Genomic DNA, 14,018 nt, shown 5'->3' on the forward strand with positions numbered 1-14,018 from the left:
AATTTCAGGTACAAGTATCAAACAAATAATATACAAACTTCTGTGTGAAATACTGCTTCATAAGAGAAGTGAGCATTAGGCCTCGAGCTGTATGATGTAGGAAAGGTGTTATTGAGACCTGTGAGACATGCTGCTTGGATTCCTTTATGATTGTATTCTTTTGCCTCTCCTTCATTTTCTTTGTTTGTAGATGAGGGAATGGAGAGGAAGAAAGCCAGTAAGTTTATAAAAGCAAGAGAGAAAGGAGCTGAGGCATTTTTGTGGAGATCTTTAATGACATTCTGTATAATTTGAAAGTGAGGAGGGAAGTGGGGAGAGAAAAAGGGAATTAGCAAAAAAACTGGCAAAAGAAAAGTGGAATGTGGAGAGAAGCGTGTGGATGAATTTTAATGCAATCAGAAAGCTGTAATAATGGTAATAAAGGAATATATTCAGACGTCAAGAGAGGGAGAAGGGAACAGGACCCGCGATGCCAGAATTTAAATTAGACATAGGCGTATAATTCTCTTTTCTTCCCCCTCCCTTCTTCAAATGAAGGAAATGGAATTTTTAAGCACAGTGAAAGAGGGATTAACAATTGGCAGGTTTTCAGCCCTTTGTCTTTTGGCGAATCCCATTTAATCACCATCTTTAATATTAAGGAAGCTGTGCCCGTGCACGGCTGTCTCAGGCTTGTGGGTAAAGGGATGATATACAGAGGAAAAGAGAGATAACACTTAGGTTCAGACAATTTTGAGGAAGTGTTTCAATTACCTCCACTGAAGTCTTTAAAAACTGAAGTTTAATTTGATCTGAAACGTCGTCACAGATCCTGTAAGGAAAATATGTCCTTTCCATCCCCTTCCTTGCCCATGTCTTTGCTGCTCCAACAGTCATCAGTGCTCAAGGCTGGAGTGCTACCATGGATTAATGTCCTGGCCTTGTAGGCTTCTGGAAAGGGTTTCAAAACCCTAACAGGTTGCCAGTGAGATGAGTTGAGGAAGTGAAACTTGTTTTTCTGACATACCAGCTTTGACACCACTGAACCCGCAGAGTTCGTCAAGAAGCTTCTAAGCTTTACTCTGAATAAGCGTGAAAATCAAACTGCCCTTCAGGCTCAGCTCAGCCTTGTGAGGCCACACAGTGAAAAGGGGATGTTACACATAGGAATTAAGATGTGTTAAATTCCCCAGAAGCAAAGGCTCTAGGAGATGTTTTCAAATCTGAGCTGCCTCTGAAAGATGAGTGTCAAAGTGTTATTCAGTGTGCATCTGAGGTGTCATTTGATAGTACAAGACGGTCTTCTTCACCTCTTTCTTCTTCAGGAAATATGTCAGGCTGGGACAAGGAAACATCTACAAATTTACAGAAGGAATAAGCCCAAAAAGTCATGGAAATCCTGAAAAGCTTAGTTACAGCACAGCTGCACATCTCTGCACAAAACAGCGCTGTGTTTCCTTAGTTGCTTCCTTCTCATGAACATTTTCAGAAGTGTTTCCAGGAAATGGGAGGTATAAACAAAGACTGCTAGTATCTACAGAAAAATATTTTTTTTTCTCATAATTGTAAAGCTGATCTGAATTCAGGCATTCTTCCTGTTACAGAAGGATGGTGAAGACAGTGGGCTATATGTTGAATTTAGGAAGACCAGATTTTGACTCCAGGGTCTTTTCCTAAAAAACATCACTTCATGAATCATTCTCAGATATATTTTTGTTGGGTGCTTCAGATAATGAATAATATTGGAAGAATTATGAGCTGTAAGGCATGGATCAGGAAGATTTTTTGTACTTTACATGACACTAAGTTTTAGATGGCTCTACCAGTTTTCCTAAGCAAGGGCTACTAATAAAGTGGGTCATTGCAAGTTGTTTTCCCAGCTCAATAACAAACACCATAAAACCTGTCATTTAAAATTTGCACAGGGAATAGCATCTCTTGGCAATGGACAGTTGTGACGGCACTGTTCAGCAAGTCAGAACTACTGATATTTGTCTTGGGGTTACAAAATCCTCAGCTGTACAAGAAGAGATTGTTCTTCAAAAAAAATCCTTTTTCAATAACTTATCTGCATGAATCAAGCCTGAGTGTGTTTTTCTCTGATCTGTCCAGATGAGGCTGGAGATTTAAGGTTAGATTTTACTTCAGTGCAGTTAGACAGAAGTTTCTTTCCAGGTGCTCGCAAAGCCAATACCTGTGTTTCTCTTGGACACAGACATTAGATAACTGTGGTACTCTCTTTAGGGATTACACTGCTAAGATCCATAGTGACTGTTATTTGCAAAAGTAGAGATTTCCACTGAGAGTTAAATCTTGAATTGACTTATCCCCACCACAAACTTCTTGCATGAAAAAAAAGGAATGGTGAAGCTTAAGCCACTCAAATCTGATAGAAATCAAGGATTTCAGCCTGTCAGGTGTCCTTCATTTTTACTGCCAGAGCTCCCTGTACTCCTGGCTTGTGGCAAACATCAAGAAACCTCAGCAATGTCCAATTTTGCCCGGTACAAGCACCAATTACTCTTTTTGCAGATAGAGAAACTGAGGCTGCATTTTGCACTGGGTAATTCATGTAGCCCCTATTTCCTCTGAGGCTGATGCCCTTGACAGAGATGTATTGCAAGTATTTAGTAGCAGTAACTACATGGTCATCCATCTCTCTGGAACCAGGAATTACAAATCACTCTAAGGGAAAAGTAATTTTGCCTTTCACTCTATCCAGAGCACAGCTTGATGTGGAACCCAGGAGTCTCAGATACCAGTCTGAGATGACAAGAACTTTGGCCAAGCTCTTGCCTATCCTCGTGAGTCCGCTGTTCCATGACTAGATCAGGAATAATTTCCACTCTTTTCCAAAACAAGATCTAGGGCCTGCCTACTGAAAATGGTTTGTGTCCTGCTCAAAATAAGCAAAAGGAAGAAGTTCCTTGTATGATTATGGTGCAGAATGTCCTGTTGCTGGATGTGGTGGATGCTCACAGTGGACAAAAGTCTGATGAACAATTACATCAAAGGAAGACACTTTAACAACTATTACATACAAAAACCAACCAAACAAACAAAACCCTGCAAACTCCAGAGTCCCTAAACTGCATAGCATTGTAGTCTAGGAGACTAGAGGAGAATATTGGGAGGATTAATAAAATTGCTTCCTCTGTTCTTGTACTCTTTCACAGACATCCACAACTGGCTACTGCCAGAGGCAGCACACCAACTCTCATACAGCTGTTCTTTCATTCTGTATGCAGGTTTCATGTCCAAGTCAAGACTCAGAGCGTAACCAAGCATTAAATAAGAGAAATCCTTCAAACTAAGTTTTTCAAATGCAACAGTGGAGAGTAATGCACCTGTGGGATGAAGCTCTCTTCTTTGTGGAGAATTGTGCTCCCACACCTGGGTTTACATTCATTTGCGCTTGTCCCCATCACACAGCTGTTCGGATTAGCTGTTATTCTCTCTAGCCTGGGTGTCTCAAAGCCTCTGTCTCTAGCAGTCAGAAACCAGCAGCTGTGCAATCATATCTGCTAACGTATGGGATATAAAGAATCTGTTAAGTAAAACTGAACCAGAGAGGAAGGAGGGGAAGACATCAGCACAAAGAAATCGCTCCTGCTAAGATGTGATTAGGGACACCCCATAACACCCAGCTGCAAGGAACAGGTGAACTCAGCAAATATTTTAAAGCCTGCAGCAGAATGAGCCCCTTGTGGATGTTGTTTGATACGGGGAGGAGAAGTAAAAAGGGGGCAGACAGGAGCCCATGCAGGTGGAAGAAGAGTTTGGTTGCTATTGTTAGGAAGTAGATAGTGGCAGGTTTCCATTCTTTCCAGAGTGGATTGGGCTTTCAGTTGTTGTTGTTTTTTTTTTTCCTGTCCTAATTTTTGAAACACCTTCATTTATAAGATTCATGTATTTTCCAGCAAGACACCATGGAGAAGAAAATTAACTAATTTACAATTAGCTACAACAGAATTCGTAATCGTTTCCCCTGTGGAAAGGGCTGTAATCATCATCACAGAACTGTAGGACTGCTGTGAAAATGGCAACAGGAGTGTGCAGCCCAGGCCCCAGGAAATGCCCTGCTTTTAGCCTATTGATCCACCTGATTAGCATGGGCTGAGGGGAGCAGCAGGGCACTCCAGCTCAAGATAGTTTGAGCTTGAAGATTTGAGTTCAGAGCTGAACTCAAACTTTCATTATATCTGTGGTACCTGCAGTTCAGCCCTCTGTTGTCTATCTCCTTTCTTCTTTGGTCTGAGGAGGATACCTTGGCCATGAATGTCTGATTAAAAAAAACCAAGCAAACAAACAAAAAGAAAACCAAACAAAACAAACCACCACCGAGTTTATAGTTCTTTTTTACCACTGTGACCCTGGCAGATTCCTGATCTCACTGCATAAACTTGGGGATACTGGTGGATAAAAAAATGGACATGAGATAGTAATATCCACTTGCAGCCCATGGGATATATAAGAAAAAGTGTGGTCAGCAGGTTAGGGGAGGTGACTCTGCCCACTCTATTCTGTTAAGACCCTACCTGTACTACTGTGTCCAGCTATGGAATCTTCAGCACAGGGAAGACACAGAGCTGTTAGAACAGGTCCTGAGGAAGCCACAAAAATGTACAGAAGGATGGAACACCTCTCTTCTGAAGAAACACTCAGAGAGTTAGAGTTGTTCAGCCTAAAGAAGAGAAGGCTCTGAGGAGATCTTTTTGCAGTCTTCAATGCTTAAAAGAGAGACCTGTAAAGAAAGACTTTATCAGGGCCTGTAGCAATAAGGCAAGGGGTAATGGTTTTAAAGTTAAAAAAAAAAAAAGTAGATTCAGAATAGATATGCTAGATATAATGAAGAAATCCTTTGCTGTGAGGGTAGTGAAATAACAGAACAGGTTGCCCAGAGAAGTTGCATCTGCTGCATTCCAAGAAATATTATTTGTCAGGTTGGATGGGTATTTGAGCAATCTGATCTAGCTGAAGATGGCCTTGGTCATTGCAGAGTAGAAGAGCAGATTGAAAAACATGAGATTTAAAGGTCTCTTCCAACCCAAAGTGAGATCCACTCTGCCTTTTTCATGCATTCTGGTAAATGTGCCATTTGGTCCTATTCATCAGGATTTTCTTTTTACCCAGAAAAACTTCTCTAGGCTGCTTGTTTGACCTGCTGTTATGCTGAGGAAATAAGCTTAAAGACCTTTCCAGTGCCTGAACTGAGGCATTACAGCTGGTTCTTCACTGTGTGTGCAAGCAATGTTTATGGAGGAGGGGAATAACAGCAGGGACAAATAATTATTAGCTATATAAATAATGGAATTAATTAGCATCTGGTTGCTGGAATGAAGCCATACAGCAACCTGGACCTGATGCTTAGAAAGCAAAAGGAATCAAGTGAAATTAGAGAACTGCTTTGGTCAATATGATGCACATACAGAAGATGCTTGTTTTGATAGAGAAATACGCAAATGCCAGTTTAGTTCTTGCATGAAAAAGCACACACAGTATCCGTGTGTGATGCCCTGACAATGAACTCAGGATGAAATAAGGAGGCTTCTAGATTTAGAACAAAGGGCTTCGTGACTAGAAGGGACTAGAGTGATGCTCTGGTTTGCCCTCCTGATTAGCCTGGGCCATGAAGGTGGTAAATCTGCCCTCTTTTTTTCCAAGGCCTATTCTAGATGGTAAAGATGGCATCTGCTTTCCTGATACAGGGATTGAATCTCTCTGTCTTGCATGAGGAATGAAAGAACATGAGTGTATTCATAAATTCTTGCCTAAACTTATCCTTGCATATGCACACATACATTAGTGAGAGCTATCTGGATAAACTCAAACCTGTGTCATGTCTCTCTGTGAGTTACTGTAATTTTGCTCCGGTCCCTCTACAACTGCTGTGATTCTTTTTCTTGTCCTCTTGCTGCACAGAAAATCAAATATCCTGCATCTCATTGTCCCTTCTGGCTCTTTAAAGTGCTTTTTTAAGTGGCTATTCTTTCACTCCTCCTCACTGCAGTGTTTCCCCTTCCCCATATCATCTCTGCACTGGGTTTGCAGTGCCCTTTTATTTCACCTTTCATTCATGTCATCTGCTTTACCTGGGCTGGTCTGACACCTCTGCTTTACGCTTATCATGGAAACATAATATTTAAATTTAAATAGAACAAGGAACAATTTAACTCCTATTTTCACTGGGTAAGGTGGCAAAGCATCATACAAACACAGTTGGGAATATTTGTATATGTTGTATATTTACCTGGCAAGTTGCATTTCTTTACCACTGTGCTTTGCAGCCTGACAGGCATGAACCTCCACTTCTAGCAGAGTGGTCAAGGAAAAGGGAAGCATGATTTCATGAGGATATTGGAAATGTCACAAGGAGACATCTCTGGAAGCTCTAATAAGTCGCTGCTATGACCATTCTTTTCCTAGCTGTCCTCATAAGAGGAACAGGGCGTGCTGGCTCATCTTGTTTGGTGTGATTTGTTTATGGCAAAATGGACTAGACTTGGGCCAAACCTTGACTTTCAGTATTGTCAGAGCCACTCATGGTGAGGCCCTGATAGATCTCCCTGACTTTTCTGGGTGCCACAGCACAGAGAAACAGCTGTTCATTATTATCCCATGCACCAAGCAGGCATGATGGACTTAGGAGGGGAAAGATGGGTAATGGGGTGAACACTAATGAAGGAAAACAAAAATGTGGAGAGAAGAGGCTTACATGGGCATCACATTCAGCCTGCATGGTACAAGGCAGTGCCACTGCTCAGACTGTTGCTGTTAAGGGCTGTCTCTAATGATGAGGTCAATGAGTATTTTTCTGCTAACATCTTAAATTTGAGTGTGAGGTATAAACACACACACATATATATATATGCAATTTCTTGTGTACGGTCATGGATATAGTCTCCACAAGCTGGTACAGTTTAACAACTTGGGCCTACAAGAAAGCTGGGGAGGGACTTTTTAGGATGTCAGGTAGTGATAGGACTAGAGGGAATGGAATAAAGCTGGAAGTGGGGAGATTCAGGCTGGAAGTGAGGAAGAAGTTCTTCCCCATGAGAGTGGTGAGAGCCTGGAATGGGTTGTCCAGGGAGGTGGTTGGGACCCCATCCCTGGAGGTGTTTAAGGCCAGGCTGGATGAGGCTCTGGCCAGCCTGATCTAGTGTGAAGTGTCCCTGGCCATGGCAGGGGAGTTGGAACTAGATGATCCTTGTGGTCCCTTCCAACCCTGACTGATTCTATGATTCTATGATTATATATATATATATATATATATATGTGTGTATATATATATATATATATATATATATATATATATACACACATATATACCACAGATACATCCCACTGATGTCATTACATACTTCCTTAATTTTACTCTGGCAGTCTCATGGCCTTGTCCAGATGTATTTACAAAGCAGTTGTTCCAGTGCATGGCATTTTGTTTGGAAGCTGGAAGAGCAGTATATAGGGGTGCTCATGGTACAAGAGGCTCATACATCCCATTAAAGGAGAAACTCATTACCCAAGACTTGGAAGATGCTGAATAGTCTTAGCTGCTGGACCTTTCCTTTCCTCCTCCCACCTGAGATGTCAAAATAGCATTGCTAAAATATGCTGCTGAGTTTTCTGGTGCAGCTGGGATGTGAAAGGTAAATTCAAAACTTTGATAGAAGAATTAGAGAAAAAATCTTCTTAAATTGACTCATCTTGAGATGTGGAAAAAAAGATAAAATAGAATAAAAACTAACATTAAAAAATAGTTATAGTTACAGTAATAGTAATAATAATAATAGTAATAGTAATAATAATAATAAAAATAATAATAATAATAGTAATAATAAAGGTTCTTAAAACGCCTGGGTGTAGCTTTGCATAAACGAAACCAGACGAGGCAGTTTCAGGCCAGTTCCACACTAGAGAGTTTTGCTGACAGAGGAAGGATGTGATTTTTTTTTTCTTTAATGATACATTTATATTAGCAAAAAAAGCCTAGTGAAAATATAGCTACACAGCTATACAAGTGCTTTTGCTGATACAGCTTATTTGAAACAAGGGAAACTGTAAAAAGTACTACATGCCAGATGCTTCCTCTGTGATGAAAAGTATTTACTAGACACAAACTTTCTAGGCAAAGCCTCTTGTGAGTGGTGTTTCTAGTTCATTCCCACTGCTCTGCTCTTTACTAAAATGCCTTCCAGCTTCCAAGATAGCTAGTCTCAATCACTGACTTGACTTTACTCCAATATCTGGTCAATCACCCACATCTGTACTAGATCCTTTCTCCAAAGCTTTGTCTAAGCCTAATCTGAAAGGTGTCCCACAGAGTGAATGCTCATCTTCAGTAGCTGCCTCTCTAAGGCTTACACCTTGCCTTTCATGGAATTGTAGAATCATAGAAGAGTAGGGCTTGGAAGGGATTTCTGGAGATCATCTAGGCAACCCTCTGTGCTAATGCAGGTACTCCTACTTTGCAGGTCAGTTTGGCCTCCACTAAACCAAACCTGTTAAAGGTTCAAAGCACCCTCTCTAGAGGTGGGGACAACACATAATGTGCTGCCAGCAAAGACCTCAAACAGTCCTTTTGCTAATCAAGTCCAACATGAAATTGGCATATTTCATGCTTTGAGATATCTATCAGAAGGCTATTCCTTTCTTAAGTCCCCTATTAGAAATGCGCATCTACCTTTCTCAACCTATTTTCCCTGCCATTTCAGCAGTCTAACTGACGGCAACATAACTCCTTATTTTCTGTGAGAAGTACACTTTTTGTTCATGAGGATAACACGGCTGCAGGATTGAAATCTCCTAATATCCTCACTCAATATCCACGGCATGAAAAATTATCCTCATCCAAGGTTACAAAGCAATTTGCCAATTTGTAGGTGCATCTTGGAGAAAGGAATTTTGATCACACACTGGTTTAAGCAGAACAGATGGCCTACACCTAAGATTTCTCAGTGAACAAAAGTGGCATAAATCGCCCAATTAGTCAGCCAGAAGAGAGTTGTTGTACACTGATGTTTTGTTCAGTTTTAGGTTAATATATATTAAAATTAAATAAGTGTAAAAATCCATGTATTTATTTATTTATTTACATCTATTTATTCAAATTACATCTGCTCTGTAAACTGCTCTGAAAAAACCCTCTTGGTTCACACATTTACTTAGTGTTTAATGAATGATAAATAAGACATTTATGAATCATGTGCAAATAGCCTGTTCACATACATGATGGAAACTATGTCAGTTTCTTTTTTTCTTGCTGTAATGGTACTAGTCTTTGAACATAAACCTGATCTAGAGACATCACTCAGTGCTGAGATATTTTAACCAACTTATCATTCATCAGTTTGGTCAGTTCTCACCCATGTTTTCTGAAGGTGCTTCATTCTAAACTGAAGATTCCCATACTTGGTACAAATTCACGGATAAATAGCCTTCCTGCTTGGGCTATCTTAGATAGTAGCAATTATATAAGTTAATTTTATGTTTCAAAAAACAATGTATGTTTCAAACTTTTGGTTTATTTAGAATCATAGAATTGTTAGGGTTGGAAGGGACCACAAGGATCATCTAGTTCCAACCCCCCTGCCATGTTCAGGGACACCCCACACTAGATCAGGTTGCCCAGAGCCTTATCCAGCCTGCCTTTAAAAACCTTCAGGGATGGGGCTTCCACCACCTCCCTGGGCAACCTGTTCCAGTGTCTCACCACCCTCATGGTGTAAAACTTATTCCTAACATCCAATCTGAATCTACCCATTTCTAGTTTTGCTCCATTCCCCCTAGTCCTATCATTACCTGACACGCTAAAAAGTCCCTCACCAGCTTTCTTGTAGGCCCCCTTCAGATACTGGAAAGCCACAATAAGGTCACTTCGGAGCCTTCTCTTCTCCAGACTGAACAGCCCCACCTCTCTCAGTCTGTCCTCATAGGAGAGGTGCGCCAGCCCTCTGATCATCCTTGTGGCCCTTTCTTCAGGGCTGCTCTCAAGCCAGTCCCTGCCCAGCCTGTATTGCTGTTTGGGATTGCCCTGACCCAGATGCAGGACATGGACACATTGACAGCCACTCTTTGGGTGCAGCCATGAAGCCAGTTCTTTATCCACTGAATGGTCCATCCATCAAACCCAGACTTTACCAGCTTGGAGATCAGGATGTTGTGCAGGACAGTGTCGAAGGCTTTGCTCAGGTCAAGATAAATGACGTCAGTGGCTCGGCCTTCATCTATCAATGTTGTGACCTTGTCATAGAAGGCCACCATTTCAAATGACCTTTCAAAATGTAATTAAAAACTCATCCAAACTAGTAGGTATTTGTCTGAGCGGGAATGAGTAACAAGTCTCCATTTGCAGGCTGCAGCTTCTGTTACACCCAGATTCAAAACAGCTTATGTTAAACATTTTTTTCCTACAACTTACTTAGTATTGTGAGGGCTACTAACTTGTGTTGTTTTACATTTGAACTTTATTTCTTTATTCTGTCTTTATCCATATTCCACTTGGATCGCAGTCTGAGCAATGTTCTTGTTTCAGCTACTGCAAGATGAGTGCAAAAAACTGATGGCAAAAAAATTATTTGCAAGGTTTTGGTGCCTAGATTTTTAAAAGTACTTAAATATTTATATATAACCAAATATTTTTGAGGTTTTGTGGGCTTATTTTGTTTATTCGGTTGGTTGTTTTTTGTTGTTTAATTGGTTTTTATTTTTGAAAATCCGAAATTATTTTTAAGTACTCCCTGAAAGTCAGATAATATTAGGTTTTTTGAACCAACCACCTAGCAACTTCTGAAATATGTCATCTCAATAAAATCATAATTTGTTTTTCATGTGATACTGAGCTATCTTGGCTTTCCCATCCCTCCTGAAATATGGTAAGCATCTCTTTATTTTGTTCCAGAAGATAGAAAACTCTTTGTGGGCATGCTCAATAAGCAGCAGTCAGAAGATGATGTGCGCAGGCTGTTTGAGGCGTTTGGCAACATCGAGGAGTGCACAATCCTTCGGGGACCCGATGGCAATAGCAAAGGTAAGGTGATGCTTGTGTCAGGCTAGACCCAGTCTCAGTAGCATATATCATTTTATGTTGTGACAAAGGCACTATACAACCATCAGGACCCCCTGCCATTAGGGAATGGGTCACATTTGCTAAGGGAGGCCATTAATTTTGATGGTGAATGTTTTGCTTGTGCGTGAAAGGAAAAAGCTGATCATAGATAAAAGCACATGTCCCAAAAAAGTTATGTCTCACCATGTACAGCCTGATGACTGTTATTGTTTGCTTCCAAAGCAGAATCTCCCCACCACACACAGTGTCTTTACATTCACTCAAGATGTGCTCTCCCCACCCAATTGAACAAGCCAGTTCGTTTGTAAAAGCTCCACCATCATCTTTGCCTATTTCTTATCCACTATCCCAACATCCTCTTCTTATTGCTTGGTCTTAGCAGAAATACACACCAGCCAGGGTTTACAAGGGTATAGGTGCTAGTTTGATTGCTACACTTAGTAGAGATTCATGGTTAGAAACATGCAAATATTTAATTGCAAAACTAGACACCTTACTTTTTGGCACGACTTGTTATCTGGATTGCTATCCAGATAGCAAGATCCAAAGTATCCTTTGCTAGAGCCCAGATGAAGGAATGAGGCTTCTCTTTTGAATACAGGTCATTTTTTACCATCAGTCCATAGACAAAGTAACTCCAATTTGAACTTCTCTTGACAGTATAATATGTCCATTAAATATTGATCTCTGTGTAATATATCATAAACTGGTGGAATGTGCAGCACCAAAGAAGAAACCAGTCCTGCTGACACAGTTCATATCTCACTGCGTATTTTGACATGTGACAACATCAACAAGCATATTTTTGCAACAGCAAAATCACAGCAATACACTGGAGAAAGGTATTGCTATTCCATAAAATCACTGGCAGCCAAAAAACCCTTCACACTAGTATTATAGGACAGTTGTTTGACATACTCCAACAAAGCTCAGTCTTCCTGATACAGATAGATGAAAATCAATTGTGGACACCTTTCTTGAGTTGTATGGCTATTTTGGTTTCCTGATACCCAAAGAGAGGGACTACTCCACTGGAAAATTACAGGTTAGGTTGGTCTAGAAGACTTCCATCCATCATAAGGGTAGGGAGTTAAGCACTTCATTCACTGAACAAGTCAGTAAACTGAAGAGAAGCAAAACAAAAATAATAATCTATCTGCTTCCATCTGGAATTGTATGGAACAAAATCTAGTGATAACAGAGTTAAACAGAGCAATAATAAAGGCAATAATGTCTGAAATCTGAAAGAAACATATTCCAAAGGAGATCCAACCCAGAGACTTGTATTCATAGCTGTGCTATCTTGACTTTTTTCCTTAAAAAAAATCATTGTAAGTCTGAATCTGAGTGGCAGCTCCATATTGCTAACCAGTTTAATTATTTGTGCTAGCAGGCTGCAGTCTTAGACTTGCATTTCACCAAGCTGTTCAGGATCAATACTGAGCCTTGACAGAGTTAATATTACCAGCTTCCATTTGCTGGTGTTATTTACTGAGAATGTGAAGCTCTTAATTTACACACAAACAGCTACATACATGCACACATACACACACACAGAGCAGTCAATCCAATAGAAAATTTAAGGCTAGTGCCTTTATCTTAGAAGACAGTAAGGCAAGCAATAACTCCCACAAAGTTGTTCTCAGCCTGTAATATTTTCCATCTGCTGGGAACCAATATGTGACACACGTTTCTGTGAGATGCTTATTTTGGATAAAACCCACAAGGCTTAAATTCTACCTAAATTGAGATTTAAGCAATTTGTGTAAGTGCCAGATAGCAATCAGATCCCAAAGGCTTTTCTGCACGCACACATACCCACACAACCACACCCACCTGGGTAAAACTCACCAGTGTGCAGCCAGGAGTGCAAAAGTACTCAGCAGGATTCCTCAAGTGAGGAAGCTGAGGTGGTTCCAGTTCAGCAAGCCAGAAGAACCCACAGGATCTGCATTGCTTCTCTCTGGACAGCCTCTTATTTTTTCTTTTTTCCCCCTGCTTTTCTTTTTTCCCTCCATTCAGCAGCTGTCTACTTCAGTAACTCAGAAAGTAAAGATTTCCCATGTCACCAGAAGTTCAGCAAGAGGATTCTTAACACCGTCTGTGATTATAAATTTAGGCCTTGACTCCAGAGTTTCCTCAGAACCTGACAAGACAGTAAAAGCTCTCTAATCTGCCAGGTCTCTAATCTGGAAACAAGAAAATTAAAAAAAAAAAAATTTAAAAGGTACATGTACTTCCTTGATCAGCCCAGGTTATATGTCTGTGCATCAAAATTTCTTCAAAATCCAGCACTGCTGAGGTTAAAGGAATGCTATTGTTCTGTGGAGAGTAACATGACTCAAGTCCTTTGCTCATGATGTCATGGAGTTATTCTGGTGATAATGGAAATGAAAGAGATTATGTGAACATTTGGTGCTCTGCAGAGAAGCCATCTCACTGAATGCACAAACAAAAGGGCTAAGATGTTGGGATCCTTTCTCTCACCTTGCCACCATACACAAGTAAAATTCGAGTTTTCACTTGTCCTGACACCTAAAAAATCTACTGTAAGGAGTAAGAGGAAGCAGCAGCAGGGGTTCCATAATATCTGGGGCATTAAACAAGATAAATGCCTGTTACTCCCTTCATGCCCACCTTTACCAAGCTCCAATGACTGGTCAGGTGCCCCAGTGCACTCAGTACAGGGCTGACTTTCACCTGATGAGACTGAAGCCTTCAAAATGAACACCACCACCACCACAGCCCTAAATCCCACAGTAAATGCAATGGGTGACTGGATCTGGAAAGCTTTTGCATATTTGCTAATGAGCACCTTCTTTTTAGAGGCAGAAAGTATAAAAGAATCTCCAGAAATAATTCAACACTCTAATTCTGGATTATCTCTGATTAATGAAGAGGAAGGCACAGGGTCTCAGGAGCATGGGAATGCTGGGCTGTGATTATGTCATAATTTATCTCTGTTGTTTCC

General features: G+C 40.6%; 1 protein-coding gene across 32 annotated transcripts in view; it reads left to right on the forward strand.

Moving 5' to 3' along the window:
• Positions 1–14,018, forward strand: part of CELF4 (CUGBP Elav-like family member 4) — a 745,900-nt gene that overhangs the window by 657,348 nt on the left and 74,534 nt on the right. For 25 of the 32 annotated variants that reach the window (XM_054397311.1, XM_054397284.1, XM_054397298.1 and 22 more), the window contains one exon: positions 10,880–11,008. In XM_054397311.1, the coding sequence (XP_054253286.1) occupies positions 10,880–11,008 (129 nt within the window). The remainder of the gene's footprint in view (positions 1–10,879; positions 11,009–14,018) is intronic. The other 7 variants (XM_054397281.1, XM_054397293.1, XM_054397307.1 and 4 more) reach the window with 1 other exon arrangement.

The sequence above is a fragment of the Indicator indicator genome, chromosome Z (assembly GCF_027791375.1).
Source record: "Indicator indicator isolate 239-I01 chromosome Z, UM_Iind_1.1, whole genome shotgun sequence".
NCBI lineage: Eukaryota > Metazoa > Chordata > Aves > Piciformes > Indicatoridae > Indicator > Indicator indicator.